Source organism: Saccoglossus kowalevskii, chromosome 1 (genome assembly GCF_978046115.1).
Source record: "Saccoglossus kowalevskii chromosome 1, keSacKowa6.1, whole genome shotgun sequence".
Taxonomy (NCBI): Eukaryota; Metazoa; Hemichordata; class Enteropneusta; family Harrimaniidae; genus Saccoglossus; species Saccoglossus kowalevskii.
In genome coordinates, this window is record NC_140641.1 from 21,867,368 (window position 1) to 21,887,583 (window position 20,216).

The 20,216-nt window shown below is 38.1% G+C and overlaps 1 protein-coding gene across 1 annotated transcript in view; it reads right to left on the bottom strand.

The window, feature by feature from the left end:
- LOC100328995 (LDL receptor protein 5/6-like protein) overlaps nucleotides 1-20,009 on the bottom strand; it is a 31,411-nt gene extending 11,402 nt beyond the window's left edge. Inside the window, exons 1-18 of the mRNA XM_006815699.3 lie at nucleotides 19,797-20,009; nucleotides 13,485-13,944; nucleotides 12,512-12,655; nucleotides 11,900-12,026; nucleotides 11,492-11,645; nucleotides 9,392-9,517; nucleotides 8,424-8,684; nucleotides 7,859-8,024; nucleotides 7,178-7,312; nucleotides 6,730-6,850; nucleotides 6,397-6,541; nucleotides 5,672-5,782; nucleotides 5,340-5,516; nucleotides 4,648-4,887; nucleotides 4,041-4,203; nucleotides 3,559-3,689; nucleotides 1,820-2,083; nucleotides 176-638 (exon numbers count right to left, since the gene is read on the bottom strand). Coding sequence (XP_006815762.1) covers nucleotides 176-638; nucleotides 1,820-2,083; nucleotides 3,559-3,689; nucleotides 4,041-4,203; nucleotides 4,648-4,887; nucleotides 5,340-5,516; nucleotides 5,672-5,782; nucleotides 6,397-6,541; nucleotides 6,730-6,850; nucleotides 7,178-7,312; nucleotides 7,859-8,024; nucleotides 8,424-8,684; nucleotides 9,392-9,517; nucleotides 11,492-11,645; nucleotides 11,900-12,026; nucleotides 12,512-12,655; nucleotides 13,485-13,944; nucleotides 19,797-19,848 — 3,440 coding nt within the window. The 5' untranslated portion in view covers nucleotides 19,849-20,009. The remainder of the gene's footprint in view (nucleotides 1-175; nucleotides 639-1,819; nucleotides 2,084-3,558; nucleotides 3,690-4,040; nucleotides 4,204-4,647; nucleotides 4,888-5,339; nucleotides 5,517-5,671; nucleotides 5,783-6,396; nucleotides 6,542-6,729; nucleotides 6,851-7,177; nucleotides 7,313-7,858; nucleotides 8,025-8,423; nucleotides 8,685-9,391; nucleotides 9,518-11,491; nucleotides 11,646-11,899; nucleotides 12,027-12,511; nucleotides 12,656-13,484; nucleotides 13,945-19,796) is intronic.
- Nucleotides 20,010-20,216: the final 207 nt, after the last annotated feature.

The window sequence follows — 20,216 nt, forward strand, 5'->3', positions numbered from 1 at the left end:
CTAGACACAGAGCATGACTAAATTCTGTTTCAATACAGAATTTAGTATAGCAAACACACAATTTCGCTGATTTCAGATTCAATTGCATAATTTAGTTCAATAATACCCGTTGGTAAACCCATTGGTAATAGGAAAACGGTTCAGCAATAGTGAATTATATAGTAAAAACACTCACCCGTTTACAGGATCGACAGCCAAGTCAAGCGGTCGCATAAACCCAGTTTTTAATACAGTGTGCACAAAATTACCATCATAGTCACACATGACAATCCAATTGTAATCAGCATCGGACCAGTACAATTTATTGGCTACCCAGTCAACAGCTATTCCACTGACGTCCTGAGACACAACGTCGGATATTATAGTAACGTTGGACGTAATAAGTGACATCTTGTAAACGACACCCAACGCCTGATTAATCCAGAACACCAAGCTGTCGTCAAAGTCATACGTAAGGGCCGTGTTGAATGCCATCGGGGAGGTGTGCAAGGTGGTTTGATCAAGAACAGTTTCATCTTGCAGCATATTGTAAATCTGCTTTGCGTTGTGATCGAGTGAAATAACATTGGATTGGATCGAGGCGACTGTAAACTGAAAGTCAGTATACAAAAGACGAGGTTCTTTATCAGGCGAGGAAGCTGCAATGACAAAACAATTCACAATGAAGGCGTAAACTATTGGGAGTTTGTTAGTATTCTCTACAACTGCGTGGTCTGATGGTCATTGCTGTATTTTACACGAAGTAAGGAATGATCAATGAAAATGTTTAGAAGTTTTTTTTTTCTCTCCAGATTTTTCTAGTTGCATATGATTCTCGTAATAATAAGAAAGATTTTATGCAACATATAGGATTATACCGATTTCTGATCAGTAGGTATTTCAGACAGTGATTTAGCCAGCTTTTTAAATATGTATAACATGGTCTTTCTTCGTTGGCGTAAACAAACTTAAAGACGAGATGCACCTGTCTTAGGCATTTTTCGTTAACAACTCATTGTTTTAGTTTTTGAACAATAGTTATCAATGTAAGTATGCACTGAAAGTTTAAGGTCGATATTTTCAGCGGTACACGCTCAAAACCGCGGGATCGAGAGTACTTCTTTTATTGAACATTGTAAATTTGTAGGACTTTGTCGACATAGCTGAATGTTTTACATAAGTAATAAGGGTTGCAACAAAATGAGGTCAACTTAGGTGTTAGTACCGTTTTAATAGTACATTGCATTCTGAAACATATATTGTGATTATTCTAATTATAGCAAATACTAGTACATTTTGTCCGAATTTGTCAAATTATCCGTCATCTTAAATTCGAACGGTGTCGGATATTGTTTTTTTGTATCTTAAACAGAATAAAAGGAATGAACAGAAAACATAATAAATGAAAATGCAAAACAACAGAATATCGAATATCGATGGCTAGTATAAACTTATCTTGATTTTTTTTTTCTTTTTGAACAGAATGTGGTGCAAGTGACACCGGTTAGTAGATACAGTGTTACGTCTAATTTCTCATAAATTGTGACCAAAAACAGTTTTTTAGGCAAAAAATCAAGTGTATATCATAAATTTCCAAACCACATATTTGAAAAGCTGTCATATCTAGAGAGATGAACTCTGTTCTAAATAACGAACGACTACCAACAAATTAATTGTCCCTTCAAACATGATTCAAATTCGATGTTGGGGCGCCACTCACATGAAAGATCTACTAGTATGGTTATATTCCAATCTAGAAAGGCTGCACGCAAGTTTTTTTTTGTTATGACGTTCAATTTACAAATCACAGTTCAAAACAGACAGCTGTCACGATTCCTACCTGGTGGACGTTTGTAAATCTTTATCTCGGTGGGTTGTTCGATGACAAGGTCTGGAAGGAACGTTTCGTCCTGCAACGAATGTCGGTTGATTCTGTGCAGGTAGCCGTTGTTGTAATCAGACCAGTAGAAATAGTCTTCGGTAAGCTCCAAACCAAAACAAGCTGTCTCGGCTGGAAATGCGTAGATCTCTCGTCGGTTACTGCCGTCCAGATTCATTACCTGCAAGACGTCACGCGATGCATCGCACCAGTAAAGTTTATTTTCTGAAACGTAATAATGAAGGTACCTTAAATGTACAATTTAAACGAATTTACGCCTCACACACTGGATAGTAGATTTGAACACAGCTTAGGAGTAAAGAAGTTGAAGAATTGTCGATCTAGGCTTTAGAGGACAAGGAATAGGTTTTTCACAGAATTGTCTCAGATTACACCAACCTTTTCGTGGTGGCATGATAACTAGTAAACAAATGACCGAATTTGATACCAACATGGACACTCTTAATTTTACTATGGTAAAAACTCATAATCGTATTGTTTGCCGCCATTTTGTTTCGAACGTAAGGTTACAGGTAACTCTAAGGGCGATAGGCAAAAAGATCAGATCAGCCGCGGGGATCATAATACTTTTTAAATGTTGATGATGTACTGGAATAATAATAACTTTAATTAAATGTTTATGAAGTGTGCCTGTTATTTACTCTATTATATTGGCACTGGTTTTCACGGTCGGCTAGATATAATAATAATAATAATAATAATAATAATAATAATAATAATAATAATAATAATAATAATAATAATAATAATAATAATAATAATAATAATAATAATAATAATAATAATAATAATAATAATAATATTAATATTAATAATAAATGTTTATTCTTTCTTTCATTCAATATAATTCCCATCGTAACCAATCTAAAACGTTTGCCGAACTCCCTTGATTTGGAATGGTAATGAGTAATTAAGATAGATAAACTAGGGTTGACCAAACCAATGGGTCCCGCGTCACTAAATCACCAGCAACCTTAACATGTAACCTGCGTTTTGTGAACCCGCCATTATAGTATTTTACCGCACATGCGCACATGACGAATGTCGCCCTCAACCCTTATCCTGTCAGCCGCATGTACTTTTACATTGACTTGTACCGGTCACTGACAGCATAGTGGTTGTCGCATCAGACTCATGATCGCTAGACCCAAGTTCAAATCCTACTTCAGGCTGAACATCAAAAAGGTCGACCCCTACCCTGGGTGCCACAGACTCAATGGGAAGGCCAACTCCACGGGCCGGGATTCATTCACTAACGAATGCGACTTTGGGGGAAGGTCCGCAGGAGCTTGTGTTCGACCGAACCTGGTTGACGCCAGGATAGGAAGATGGCCGCACATCCCTGTCATGTAGTCCCAAACATGAATATGACTTCTGTGGCAAAGATGCACTATGTGTCAGCACCAGCACCAGCACTTGCAATTTGCACATACAAAAAAAAAATCAAGAAAGACAACAGTGACATTCAATGTCCTGAACTGTCGCCTGTCACAAAAAATATTTAAAAAAAGAAAAAGAAAACATTGACTTGAGCATTTAATAAGGGGTATGGTTTTGAAACAATTACGCAAATGCAAGTTATGTAAATGTTGCTGCTGTTTCACTTTTTTTAGACATTATCAGCGGAATAAATGGGAGTTGCTTCACTCGAGTATTACTGATCATGCCGACACACATACCCAATTCGTCCAATACAAGGCCCATTGGATGTGTCATATTTTCAGAAGCCAGCGTCCTCCTATCTGAACCATCAATGTTCACTCTCTCGATTTTCTGTTGATCTTCTCCCCAATCTGTCCAATAAAGTGTTCTGCAGGAGAAAAAATGTGATTTTTGATAAATTAATACATTTTTCTTCCTCCAGGCGATTCTTTTTATCGGTTAGCGACAGACAGCGCCAATAACTGCGCGTCTCGCTTATTGTACAAAGAGTTGTCGACAGGTCGTTCGTAGTGTTGAAGAGTACGAGACTCTACGTCATCAATGTGAACAACATGGTGGATTTGGCGACGTACTCGTAACAAAGCTGTCACGTGACACTAAAATCCACCAATGTTATATTAACAGGTGGTTGCCAATTGGATATTCTAGTGATTTGTAAATTAGACTGACGCATCTGACGCAAAGTTAACTGCGATGTGAATTCAGAGTTTTAACTCACCTGTCGCGTCTTCCATGTACTAAAGACCTCGGCTCGAACAAGTCAAACCCTACAAGTATTTCCCTGTTATTTCCGTTCATGTCAATCACTTGTATTTGGTCCTTTTCGGAATCCACCCAATATATTTTACGACGCTTGCTATCCACTTCAATACCATCTGGGTCTAAACACGGAGAGATGAGAACCCAGTCGTGAATTCTGTTGCCATTGTATACTAAAATCAACTTACCAAAGCAATACGATTACTGGCCGGTATCATGTAGTCAGATGGACAATGTTAACATCTTTTATTTTGGCTACTCTTCAATTCAACATATATAAACACTGAACTCTAAAAAGATACGGCTTATTACGTATCCTTAACTGTACCTTGAATAAAATGGCATCATCCACAGTTAACGGGGGCGTAAATCCACCTTGTATATTACACAGTTTATTCGCATATCAAATGTGTTCACCAAAAACACATGAAATATCGGTCACATTGAAAAACGTCCAAAGATGACATTTTCTCAGTGCGCATGTACTATGAGCCTGATAGTAGAAGATAAGCTGACGCAGACCATCTCACACTACCACCAACACACGTGGTATAAATGAAACTTACATATTATGTCCGTCTGTACAATAATATCGACATTACTTCCGTCTAATTTCGTTGTGCCGATCACCTCCAGGTAGGCATCTGTCCAGTAAAGTACTTCGTCTTCAAAGTCGAAATCGAAGCTCATACAGTATAATATACTCGGTATATCTAAAAGACCATATCTATAATCTGATGACGTCATATCCACGTAGTATATCCCGTCATTTGACGTCACTAGCATGAAGTTCTCCAATGTGATATCTTGCGATATTCATTAAACGATAAAAAACATCTGTTAGTATATTGTCCTATTCGATCGGTAGGCTTGGCACACCCTTTGTTTTGTTCATAAAACGACCGATCTGAAAATATCACAGCTTTACGATGTTTAAAGTCACCAAGCGATATGTTTGATAAATCACGCCCTCGGGCGCTGACGTTTTGTGTGACCTAAATGTGTAAGGACGTTCACATCGTCGTTGATTGGTGATCTTCCATGAAAATATAAAAAAAAAACTTTGTCTTTAGAGATTTACCACATTCTTAATGACGAATGAATACACACTACAAGCAAACGATTATTTATGTGGATAGTATGCCACATCGACGCCTTTGTCACCGCAGAGGGCGCGACTCATCGGAACTGCGTGATCCAGATTCACAAAAGAAAATAGAGAAGAGGCTATTGTCTTTTGAACCATTTAAACACTTACTGAGTGCACAAAGATCGTCAACATCCTTGTCCCAAATGCCCCCTTCCACACACGTTATAGGGTCGCTGGTCGTTGGATTGAATAATCCGAGGCAGGTGAACTGACATGTTGTTCCAACCACGCCTGTACAAGTACGAGTGAGCGACCCATAAGGAATGCTCAATGGACACATCTCGGCTAAAAAATAAGTATATGCAAATTTGAGTGAGGTTTTTCTGTTCACGTATATGCGAAATGAACCATACGTGGATGAATCTATACATTTCAATAAATACAAAAAATACAGTTTAGTCATTGCATCAAATCACACTGTGAAATTGTCTTTTTCTCACCTGGAACACAGCTGCTATTGCTCAAATCACACACACAGTCGGCGACACCGCGAAATGGTATACAAAGTTGACCGGGTTGACAAGCCTGGCTGATGGCACATGGGTTCGTGTCTGTAACACAGAATTAGGGAAACTAAAGCAATTAAGACGTTAACGTAGAGGGACTGTGGTTAGAATCAACAACTTGCATGTTTAGGGTTGAGAATATAAACATATATTACAGGAATTTGATAAATAGATTGTTTACTTATTGTATTTGGTAGTGGCAACTTTGCAAGGCTTTAACCGGGAGACACATCCCTGGTAATCACGTGATCGCGCCAACGACTGCAGCGATTGGCTGATCGCATGTTTACTCCGCCACTGAACTTTAAACTACAAAGAATCGGCGACAGCTGAAGGCGAAGTCGCTATCATAACAATTATTTGGAAATGTCGATGTTTAATCGGCAAAAACGCAATAGACCCTATTATGACATCAGATTATTCATTAGATTGTCCGTTTGTTTAATAAATGTTCAAATATCACATCAAAGCTGGTCTGTAGGTGATTTCAATAACCGGTTTGTTTTGAATTAACTAGTATTTTAATCATTTATGATCACCAGTTTGAAACAACTCGTATCATTACATTTGTTCAGTTACCTAATTTTACAAGACGTAAAAAAAAAAAAAACACGTCAACTATCAAATCGACTCACTCTATACGCATGCGCACTGCTTACCTTGATTTGTTGGTTGAAGTCGGTCATCGTATATCGATATCGCTTTAGGTTCGCCCGATGTATGTAAAACATTCTTTTGCCTTTGAAGGTCATGGTTGAAAAAAACTACCGAATTTTCTTCTACTTGTATCCACGCAATGATATCCTGTAAACACAATTCAAATCTTTTAGCGTTAGTAAAGACGTGTTGCTTGGTATTACTGAATTTACGGGACACTTCGATCATGTGATTGGAAAATGAAATGAAGAAAACTACAGACAACTCAAAACTTAGATGGAAGGCCAAACGTGTTCTTATTAATACAATTACAGAATATAGAGCGGGAAACTCACCTGATTGTTAGCGATTCCATTGAACGTTCGTCGATGCGTACTTTCATCTAGCAAAAGTCGCGCCTGGCCGTCGATTCCGATAGATTCAATGGTATACTTTCCATTGTCTGCCCAGACAATTCTTTGGAGAAAAAATAAAACAACGTAACAGTTTATAAAGCAGTTTCCTTCATCATGTTTTTTTTTTTAAATTTAAGATTTTTTAACTAAATATTTTTTTTGTTTTTTTCATTTCACAAAATGAACCAACAAACTGCTTACATAACTTTTCATAGATTTTGATCAAGACCTGTGAGTGTATGTCTATTTTGTCCAAAAACAACGAAATCGCGAAGAAATACATAAAAAAACAAGCAAAATATTGTACAAAAATTTTGGCGGGAAAGTGATGGCGCTCAGAGGTTCAACTGAGAATCGTCATTTTTGTTTGGATCGATTAAAGACTAACCTGTTCATTTGATAGTCTATCGTCATAGCAACGGGCGTGATTATATCAGTGTCGACCAACGTCACTCTGTCTCTTCCGGACAAACTGGTACGCTGTATGCGAGCTGATTCGCCACTGTCGGCCCAGATAAGATATCTTTAAAGAACAACGGGAACATTAAATCGATACGTGCGGCCATGAAACATACTTGGAGACTTAAACTGATCATTTTTTTTACTATTTTTCGAAATTCGAAATTTAATTCAAGGTCAAACATAATGCCAACACACAACTAATATACATTTCATTTGTACACGCAAATGCGCGATACACACCAAAAGAAGGTACATCTCATACTGGTTTAATATTGGCTGTTAATACGTAATAAATATACAAAATGCGTACATGATTATTATGCGTAAAAACATATAGTTACGTGCTTACAGTAAATAATTGTTTATGTCTCGAGATAAATTCGACCATGACATGACATGTTATTACATTACAGTACATCACGTTACATTACGTTACTAACATCACATTACATTACATTACACCACACCACGTTACGTCACGTTACATTGTATTACATTACATCACACTGCGTTACGTTACGTTACGTTACACTACATCGCGTTACTCACATCACGTTACGTTACATTACATTACATTGCATTACATTACGCATCATGTTCAACTCACTCTTGTAACGGATCTAACACAATAGCTTGTGGGTCATCGATTCCAGAATTCAATAACATACCAGCTTTTAAACCATCTAGTCTTGATACGAATATGGCTCCACTCACTTCTCCTATTTTTCCACGTGTCCAGTATAAATTATCTGAGACCCAGTCCACCGCTAGATCTATATTAACAATTATTAAATGGGTTCACTATATTGTAATCAGAGTGGCACTAGTTTCACCACGCAATAAGCCCACAGCTAGAATTATGGGATGTCATCACAAGAAGCAACGTGTGTTGTGATAGGTTAGTATTTGAAAGATAAAAACTGGACAGCCAATGATGACAACTCTTTTTTTCGGTTGCAATTTGTATCATAAATCACGAACATCCAGGCGAGGGGTCGAAGACGTATGTACTATTGGGAAGTGAAATTCGCTACAAAAGGCGGCGAGGGCTGACTTTCGCTACATGTGTTTACAATAGCATAATAATATGAAAAATGTTAGAAACTTTCTAAATGCTCCGGCAAAACAAATCTATCCGATTTTATAACTGGCAAGGAACCCTCTTCACTTACCTGTCACGCGTCCTGCCTCGGACACTATAGTCTCAAAGCTTTCACCCTCGCGAAGTCTGGCACGTGTTATTGCATTCTCTGATGGCTGATACACATACAGCGTTTCCTGAGCGTGGTCGAAATCCAGTGACGTCACGTCGACATCAAAAACACACCGCAGCGCTTCGGACAAATCGGACAGATCGCCAAGGTGCGAGGGTGCAACACATATGCTTGTTTCGTTTGCCAGTATGATCTTGTGTCCCGGAATCAAATGGTCATCTGCAACATATAAATTAACGCTAGCATAAAATGTCCCATTTCGACTTTACCACCCTGTATACCGTGATTAAATACAAAGTTATAAAAAATATAGTTTTAGGACACTATTTATATTATGCTTGAATTGTTGAAAATATATTTGACGTCACGGTGTTCAGAAAGCATTGGTTTTAATGTGTTTCCTCTCCTTTGGTTAGTTATGAATATAGAAGAATAAGAATAAGAATAAAGTAAGGGGAAAAGTTCCAATCCAATCTAAAGCTTCTCGACAAACCATGTCGATTAAGCGCATGACCAAAACAGGGTGTTATATATAATTGAGTCCCAAGCGATGATAACAACTCACGCTATGAACGCAAAGGCATATGTAAGCTTGTTTGTAAGCAATGACACGCTATGGCCATCTGGCGCATGCGTAGGTGACGACTCTCCCGCTTTAACTATACATGTACTACTAAATGTTATATTTACTATCGTGATCCATTTCCTCTAGTCACATTTATTTCGGTTTTCACTAATTGTCCGAGGACTTTAATGGCTGCCCTAAATAGTAATTATCTATCTGCGGATTAATCGCATTTATTTGATTATCACTTGTACACCAGCTGACTGTGGACTGATCTTAAATAACGCAGACACCACAATCAACTGATTCGGCTATGATCATTCCATGTTGTAAACAAATAGGCACAACGTATTATTACTACCTTTGTAACATTGGGACGTCACATCTTCCTGTTTGATATACCCATATGTACATAGACATTGGTGAGTATTGTCCGTGGCGCTCACACACAACTGGTCGCACCCACCATTGTTTTCTGAGCATGGATCTGAAGAAGAAAGAATATACATCAACCGATTGTACATGTGACTATTATATAACCCTTATCCTGCCAGTCTATGAACTTTTACATTGATCAGATAACTGTAAACAGACACTAAATATTATACGAATAGATTAACCCGTTGGTTGTCATACATCGTCTTGTCAATTTGTTAATGAAATATGCGCTCATCGTGCATTTTAGCTCACATGTGTGCGAAGAACACAAGGGCCGTGCATGTGCATATTAAGTGAATAATTTGCATATTAATTTTCCTTTTTCAGCTGGTGCAATAAGTAAAACTTATAGCTTCTTCCTGATATTGTCGCGTCTCGATGGCCTGCGTTGCCTTGTCAACTTCTACAACCTTGATAGTTCTAACGCGTACATGCGGCTCTGTTTCAATTGTTAGAACGAACGTCCTGTGATCTAAAAGCCCTGCAGGTGACCATAGGCCAGCGTTGAGTCGTGATCAAATCCTGTTCGATATAACAGCCTCCACACTCACACCGGTGGGCCAGACTTAAGTAAAACAGGGATATGCATGTAATTATTGACGGATCCAGGAATTCGGTAGGGGGGGGGGCACTCCTATTGATGTATGCATGTTGGTGGCGCTAACTCTTCCTCGTTCTAGGTTTCGGGCTCCAAATTTGGAGTTTGCCTCCAAGTCTTCAAGACGCTGGGTAATGTCGCTGTTAATCTGTGTCATTTGTTTCGTCAGTGCGAGGTCCGCGTCCTTCAAAGTATCCATGAGCGCCACCCAGTTGTCCACTTGGTCGCCTCGAAGTGTAGCCTGCGCACACGTACATTTACGTACATAGTAAGTATTAATTATTTCATTTCAGCATGCGTGTATTCTTAAAAGCTTTTGAGTGAATATTGATCATATTTGACCCCTAGTTACGTTGGGGTCATGTTAAGTATTTATTTAGCATATTATTTTTATTATTGCATCCTGTGTAAACATGGCCTTAAATGCTTCTTTTTACCATTGGCGCGAGATTCAGAGATCATTGCCCTTTAGGACCATGCCCGTATCACCTACTCTGACTGTTATTTTGATTTTCGTTGGTTTGATTCTCCCGAATATTGTTATGAAACCATTATGATTACTTATATTGGGTATTCACACGGGAGCTATGCGGAGCTTTCTTCGCTTTCTAGTAACTTGGACTCGTATACATGTATTTCGATACTTTTTGACCAATTAGACATAATTTACTATTGGCTAAAGGTCTAGACGAATATTGCCGGTGTTATTTTATAAAATAACTAAGAACTATCTAGTACCGCCTTAATATCAGTCGTTGCAAATTTTAAAATATGCAACATTGTCGTAATCCAGTGAAGTCACAATATTAACAAAATTGTTAATAGTTTTGTTAATACTGTAGACCAAATCGAATTATGATTTATCATGAACAAAAAATGTAGCGTTTACAGAACACACACCAGTGTTCGTTATGATGAAAAAAATCAAAACCACTAATACACAGCTGTAGTGGGCGCTATCCTCGGGGGCGGAGCAGATGTTCCACGTTGCTAAGACGCGCACCACTGTACATGCATTTCTATGGGCTCTGTGCGCGCTGCTGTGGAACGCCGGTCGAGCCGGTGAAAATTCGAGAAAACAACACAAACTCAACTTTGAAGTAATCACGAACAACCAAATTTATATATGTTACACACGTAGGGCTAATCTTGTTGCACTGTTCAGAGGAGTCTCAACAGTTATCCCAAAGTACCGTTTTCTGCGAGTTTTGGGCCTTGTTTTCACCGCCGCGGGTTGCCAGGCGGTGAAAATGCCCGGATGTCCGCCCCCGAGGATTGTGGGTAGACAGTCGCATGCAGAACAAGTACGCGATTTACTAGACGCGCCCTCTAGCGACGACTAGCTAGCAAACTACTAGTAGTAACTAGACCTCCCAAAAAACACCGTATATAATACAACGTTTTATTTAATGAAGAAAGACTTACTGGATGTAGTTGGTTGACGGGCACTGTCGAAGTAACTGATGCCAAGGGGAATCGCGTCACCTAATGGGTATATCAAAGCTGATTCCACCGAAGAATTATTCCTTGGTACAACGACGATTTCTTGGTAGTGAAATTCGCTAATAAAAAAATAGTCCTAATGAAAGAATTGATAAAAGACCAAAGATAAAAGTTATGCTTTCAACACATGAGGGCGGGGGAGGGGTCATGCTATTTTCCATAATTATCCTGTCTTTTCCATGGAATGTACATCTTCAAGTAGGATGTGTGCCAACAGTTATAAACTCAGTTCGATCTTGAACGCCAGATTGGTTATGTAAGTTGTATGCACATGGAGCTGCTAGTTATCATACCTTTATTGACATAACATTTCAATAATAGCCACTATACCTTGCTTAAATCGACATAATATGGATAATATAAACCGCCATCTACATACTCAACACGGATGTCTGAAACGTTACCAGTTACGCTGACAGAAAAAAGTCCTTCCAACCATAGATCGGTGTAGAATATCCTGCAATAGCATAGATATGTAGTAAACATATTACACTTACTTGGGTTGGTTTACTGAATAGTTAATCTCAAATATATATGAGTTTATTCTCGAATAATACTATTTGATAATTGCAATCAACTTCACATTACTGAGCAATACATTGTGGGAGAACATGTATGTAACGGACAACTATTTGCACTAAAGTACTACACTATTATTTGTTTAATGTTTGTACAGTATTGGGGATTTATATACTAAGTAAGTTATAATATATAACGTCATTCCATGCCATCGAACAAGTTATTTCACTATAGAAACTAATTGTAACAATGGACAGTTTTGCCGTTTTTATGATATTGCGGACTCTTTTTTCCTTAAAAATTGCCTCAAAGTTTTCATTTGCAAAAGCACGAAGAAGTTTACATGTATATATATAGTCACCAGTCCAGTTCGGAACTCCTTAATATACAAACAATATATATTAAATATTAGTTTAGCTTTACCTTTTCTGCCAATGATCTAGAGTTAAACCGTGCGGATATACCAAATAGTTGTTTTTGGCAATAATTGTTGTTCTGTTCTCGCCGGATAATGTAGACGACTCGATCCTAGGATCGTCTGAATTCATATCGGCCCAGTACAGCATCCTGTTGATTCAAGTAGTACACATAATAGAGTTACATCACGTGGTCAGACAGTATAATGACGTAACATCATCGAACGTAAAGATGGCCATGTCGTTGAGGAGGTCAACATCAAGTGAAAATTAAAGGATCGATGTATTCATGTTCGAGCCCGAATGTCGGGCAGGTGAGTACGATGTTTGAAGCGTCGACTGAATGATGAACTCATCTTGAATGTCAACATTATTATTATAGGGTCTATGATGTAATCCTACTCATTTGTTGATTTATTTATCAAGCATCGACGAAATCTCGTTGGGAGCGAGAGAATCACGAGACTGGGCTCCCCTAAAATAGTGTTTTATTTGTTCCCGTCATCGCGTCCACTGCCCCCCCCCCCCGACGTATGTAACCATAGTGTTTGAAACAGTGGGCGCGATGGCGGTTGAGAATGAAACACTATTGGGGAGGGGGCATAAACAAATCGCGTGGCTTTCTCGTTCTCAACGAGATCTCGGCGGCCATTCACGAATAAGGTCAATTGTAGAAAATATTTCAGGATTCGCTCGTTTTTCAATACTATGGGTCACAATGCGCGTATAATTATGTCATCAAATATATCGTATACTACTAGCAGTCCTAAAATATCAATAAATCTAAATGATACCGAGAATTATGACTTTTTATTTACGTTATTTCAAAATGTTCCAATGTATTCCGTTTGCCGATACAAACCACTTTTTCATTGTGAATTACAAAATTTATAAATATTCATAGCAATTGAAGATATAGGTTTGTTGTGTTTCAGCCATTATGACGGGGAACGTAGTAAAAAGTTGTTCAGTGCACTGACCCATTGACGGCATCCACAGCTATGTCACCAGGCTCCACTATTCCTGTCTTCAACAACGTGTGATGGTAGGTTCCATTGTAATCGCACATCATGATCCAGTTATAGTCGGCATCGGACCAGTATACGTTATTAGCCACCCAATCGACCTCTATCCCCGCCACTCCATCCGAGATGCCCTCAAACAGAACGCTTACTTCTCCACTCTTTAAAGACATCTTATTAATTGTACGTCGTATTATGTCAGGCCAAAATACGAACTCGTCTTCAAAGTCGTAGGCCAGAGTAATTTTAATCTCAGACACCCCGTCATGCAGCACGTTCCTTTCGACTGTCTGTTCCGCCTGAAGTCGCTGGTACAACCCGTCGTCGTCGTAACTGAATGACCACAGCTTAGATTGGAAATATAACGCCGCATTCAGTGCATCGGTGTATAACAGTTTAGTATCTTGACAGACGCAAGCTGTAATAAATTAACACGTTTCATCAAATAAATTTGTATAATTTAAAAACAAAAATGCCCCAAGAATTGTAACCAATAGTAACCAAAAAAGATATTGAAAAAATGTATGTAAAAATATTGAATCATGTTAGCGGTAAAAATGGCGGCGAAATGTCAATGAGCCGTCGACTTAGATTTTGTTATATTCCAGTTTATGAGAAACGGCAGATTATCTTGTATTACCACATCTATGCATGGTTTGAATATACAAGGATTGTCTACGGTCCAAAAAGGATTTACAAACAGTCTGAGCACATGTTACCTATTGTCTCATTGTAATAAAAACGAATAAATGCGAAATAATATCCAACTCCAACGCAAATAATACTGTTTGCAATAAAGAATTTACAGTTTCGTTCATTTCTTGAGATTTTTCTGAAAAGAATAGGGGAACACGAGATCATTTGGGGGCGGGGTGATGAGTATGTGCGGGTCCGGACGTTCAAAGCACGTTCACCACGCGTGACATGTAGTACATCTTACGTGGTTGCTGTTTCGCATATCATACAGGTACATCTACGCATGCGCTTGTATTTGTGCAGTTACGTGACACGAATCCAGTTACCTCTACGTACAGTAAGCAATATTGTGGCTGTTTCTTCACTTTCAATGCACCGATCCGATGAAACGCGAAAACAAGGCAAACTGACCATCTTATGTTAAGTGGTAATGGCACGGAATGTTTACGTAAATGTCGGCATTAATCTATGTTTTTTTTTATTATATTACCTAAAACGGGAAGAAACGGTGTGCATACAGGGATCCGTGGTACATCATGGCCATTTCACAATGTAATCTCATTCTTACAATTAATTAAATACAAATTTATTTGTGACTCGCTGTTAACATAACTCTGTACTATGGTATTGGTGATATATGAATTGGGTGCCATAGGATGGTACTTGGTGGCCAACCAACCTAATCAAATATGTATTTTGCATTGTACGAGTGCAAAATAAGTTATTAGGATATTAGGATATTAGTACCAGCTGTTTTATACGCGTGCGCATTGGCCGATCCTGTCAAATCTCGTCGTCTGTTTTGGGGCGTGTGCCGCGTGTCTGGTCGATGTGAAATTGCTTCAGCCATTGGGTAACGGAATTAACTGGTGTCTGTGTGAAAACCGCTGTAAAGTGGGGGTAAAATGAATTTGCGCGGTTTTACCAACATAGTAAACACTGAGTAAACCAAACTTAGAACTCTCAATACTAGTGCAGACGACTATGGTTGAACAATCATGAGAAATAAATGGCGGGACTTTGGTGTTGCACAACACAGAAATAAAAGACACGCCCACAGTTGGACAACCAATCATTTTATTATTGGTCACGATGAACCACGGATCATCTGCACGTCCTTTGTAAACACCACATACACCATGTGCCGCCATCCAATGGCGGGATGAGCGGCTTCCTTTGTGTAAAATCAGCGTCAACTTCCTGAGAGAAACACAACGCACTTGCTAAGCCAGACCGTCTGGTGGCACCCTACTATTTCATTAATAACCAAATATACTTTTATTCCAGTTCCCGAATTGGACATTTGTTTATTTGGAGTAATTTCCAATTATACGCCAGGTCCTTAGTAATTAATGATTCCACGTATTTATTTGGCCGTTATTTGACAGACGTAAAATGCCAAAATGTTAATTCGTGGAAATTTAAACACACTGATACTGATAATGAATTAAAAATTTGCCAAAAAATACTAAATTTGCTATCTCATGGAAATAATTAAAATCAAAATATTTGGCAATATATTAAGTTTTGCGTCGCATGCACACGATTGAAATGTTATATAAAATGGGCCTAATATACTAATGTTGTATTTATTTATTTGTAAGAACGAGTTTACATCCTGGAATGGCCACGATGTACCACGAATCATACAGGTCATACTTGTTTACAACTCTGGAAGGACAATTGGAATCTACCAGGTGTGCTTGAGATTTACATAACAAACGATGTTTACGATAAGGATGCTGCCTGCATATCATCGTGAGACAGCTGCTAGCAAAACCACATTCTGATTGGCTCCTGTGAAAACCCAGGTGGTGTACCTGAAACTGCGTCATGTATGCTCTATAAATATGCTAGATTGAAGATAGTTGTGAACCACCAGTGATACAAGTTTCAATCATCATTCTGTGAATGGTCTGTCTGATATATTATTAAAAAAACTCGCATTCCCTGATTCTGTGACTCAGAGTTTCTGTGGCGATGCAGTTGGGTTGACGTGTGACCTCGTGATCCCTTGCTAAGAGAATTGCTGGACAATTTATTGTAGAGAATGCGTGAATAGATTATAAAATTACTCTGCATAATTGTTGTGTTTCATGCGTCATGAGCTATTTGAGACAAGATAAGGACGACCAGTCCTTCAATTACCAAATACTGGCAGACTTTATAATCTATGCAGTCCACTGTTACACAATAACTATATGACAGACCATCTTAACTTCCTACTGTGTGGTATGCAAGTTTACTTCATGCGTGATGGATGCAATATCCGTGACTTATCTGTAAAAATACATCGTGCCATGATAAATTTTGAGAATTTTGCATGGAACCTGTCTCGGGAAGTTCCATTCCCCGATGATGTGAATATTCTAGAAAATGTACACACCACTTTGTGAGAAATCTACGAATATTTAGCATTCGCTATAATAGTAAGGGTCAATTTGCGACCAGTGAATCGAATATGTTCAACAGAATTACCAACAACAAGAACACAATGCCTCGAAGTATGCAAAATAGGAACCACACATTGGTTGGACTTTGTCTTAAATTCCAGCGCTTTTCTTGTGTTGTAAATGTTGTCATTATCTCGTGGTCAGTTCCTTGTTTGTCAGTGAAATAGTGGTGGTCATACACGGCTTATACCGGAATAATGTATAACACACACGTAGCGTAGATTACTCAGTCATAATTCCAGTCTCATTGGGATTGTCGATCACACATATAATAAGTTTTTCTTTTTCCTACTATGATTTTCCTTTACTGATTGACATTATTATTATTATTTATTTATTTTTATTGCCAAGATTGAAAGCGAAATTGTAATTTAAACATAGTTATCAATTGTTTTCCATCACGTGATACATCTAATTAGCATGACATGAACAAACATAGGAATGTGACCCCGTTTTACGGAGAGTTTGGATTTATGCCTATTCCGCTGACATCAACACTCCCTTAGCATGAGAGCTATGCTGACGCCATGGGTGATTGACCATTGAATATTTTATGAGTGAATTTTATGTGACATGACACTGAATATCATGCTACAATATATTACAAGTATTGATTTTGTCTTTTATAAGAGTCTTCTCCGGGATATGCCCCAAATACAAGGCGTTATAGATGATACAAATAGGCAATAGGTTGCGCCTCGCACAAAGGTCAATAGTTCATCGACTGGTCGACTTTATGAGCCATACAGTTTACATGTATGACTATTACACTGTCTATCACTGAAATGTGAAGCTTTTGTTCATGAGTGATGCGGTGTAATAACCTGTCGCTGTGTTGTGTTGTTTTTAACCCAAATACATATGTACATAGTAAATCCATTGCATAACAATTATACATGTAAACTGCATGGCTCATAAAATCGGTCAGTATTTGGTAATTGATGGTCCTGTTGCATTTGTCTTTTTCCAAATGATCCATGAGATACAATTATATAGATCCATTCCTATAATAAAACTATTCAAAAATTGTCTAACAATCTCGAAAAATTGGAGAATTTTGAATACTAGTATAGGTATCAGAATTCTGCCCAGCCTGATTTCTACGAAGACTACCTTTGCACATTGTTAAATAATTAATAAGGCACAGATATGAAATGTTCTATTTATATGACACCTGTAGATTCTCGCATATCTTTTTATCGATCATCGAAATCATTAAAAATAATCAATGTAGCAGCTCTATTAAAATGTATAATCCGGCTACAGAAATCACTTTTTAAGGGAAGCTCAAAAGAAGAGAGTGGTGTATGTTCAGGGTTTAATTTGCTAAAATGGCAATGAATGAGAGGGTAGTTTTCACGTGCATCAGGTTTTACTAGTGCTAAGTGACTATAAGGGTACCGCCTTCAGTACGGCAACCGTGGAGGCTCACAACATGGCATTTTATAAAACAGTTTGTTTGCAATTCATTTACATTTTCAAAATTCATCTTTATTTTATAATCCCTTTTTAATAACCATTTCCGGTTCTGAAATCGATTTTTAAAATTCACTTACGTTTCTGAGACACATCAGTTTTTATTTTGAAAACCAATTGTTTAAATCCATTTTCGTTTTTAAAATCCATTTTCATTTTAAAATCCATTTTCATTTTTAAAATCCACTTTCATTCTTAAAATCCATTTTTGTTTTTAAACTGAATTTTCATTATTTTAAATCCATTTTCATTTTTAAAATATGTTTTCATTTTTAAAATCCATTTTCATTCTTAAAATCCATATTTGTGTTTGTTGACCTTTGAACTATAGGTATACATGTATATGTATTTTTCACTTTGAAGCAAATTTTCCATCTGAATTCAAAAAATCACTGTTGTTTTCCGCGTATCGCATTAAGTTTAACATAATTAATTATTTTCAATGAGATTCTCATTTCGATTCGATATTCGATTTGTGTTTTCAATATCATTTCAGCTTTCAATTTCAAAATCTATTTTCATTTTCGCTTTTTGACCTGTGACCTCGCCTTCTGACCTTGCACCACGAGGCTACTAGAGATCCTTATTGAAAAGGGTTATAACATAAAAATAAATTTTCAAAATGTAAATGAATTGTAAAGAAATTATAAAATGCCATGTTGTGAGCCACCTCGATTGCCGTAGTTCAGCCATTGTTTTCAAGTGTTCCAGTATTTACTAGCGCTGAGTGACTCTAAGACTACATCGTTCAGCCGCTGTTCAGGTGCCTCATTTACTCGTATTGAGTGACTATAAGGCCTTCGGCCATTATTCAAGAGTTCCAGTGTTTACACGTGTGTTGACTGGCACCAAGGCCACTTGCTTTATCCTATAACCGTAACACCCCGGACAACAGCCAAACACATCGAGTGTACTGTGGGCACTTGCTGGGACCTTACAGTGTATCGGTTGCTGAAATTGACGTAATATCCTTCATCGCCATGGCAATAAAACTGAAATCGCCACCAAACAACCCTTCGCCGGTGTGAAATAGATATAATTAATATAATAAACTCATTTCAGATTATAATGTTGTTTTTCTACGTACGAATTGGTGTGCTTTTCTTTCCCCTGGAATAATAGGTGCGTCGTGAGTAAATCGTTTGTCTGGGATGTGTGCCAACTTGCACAAATGCGACGCATGTTAAAACTGTAAGGCGTAATATTACACAAGTCACAACGTACACGGTTTTTAATTTGTTACTGCTACCGCGGGGTTTTCAAGGCCATGCACGGTGAATTCGCTTAGCCTACCCCAGTCCAAAGACACTAGTGTCTTTGCCCAGTCCAAGTTGCAAATAATAAAAACATAGTAGAAGACGTTGACACCCTGTAATCGAATCTGGCGTTGTAATTAGCATATTCAGTGGCAATTGATATCCCAGGCGAGAACAAGGTCAACGCTAGTCAGAGGCTCACACTTGACTTTCCAAGCAGAGTTCCTCCATGTTGTTTTCCTTGTACATCTTTTTAAGACGCAAATTAGGAAGCGAAACCCAATGGAAAAAAGAAGAAGTGTTTGTGCTACGTGTAAGAACCAACGAATCGGGTTACATTGGAGAGAGGGGGGGCAACAACTGAAATGGTCAACGTCATCTCTACATACCTGTCATAAACTGTGCTATTAGCAGTGTGGTTATTACTATACTTCTGTCCATTGTTGTCGATGGCTCTGTACGGTGGTGATAATTGCCAATAATACGGAATCAGTTTATATCATGGCGTGGTCAACCATTCATTAACAATTGGTACCCGGCCGACGCATACATACGAGACACGGTCGCAAACGACGAACTTTTTAGTATGCTATGTGTTTATTTCTCATGCAAAGTAGCTTAACAAAAGGCAATGTTTTCACCTCATAGTACCACTAGAACAACGGGATTCAATGGATTGTATAGACCTATCGCTTTGCATACAAGTAAATGTAGTTCCCAAAACGAAACGGTTAATAATCTGTGTCGTCAACAACGCCGTCACAGCCTGAGTCGTATTTGTTACTACGCGCATGTACGAGCCATGTGCA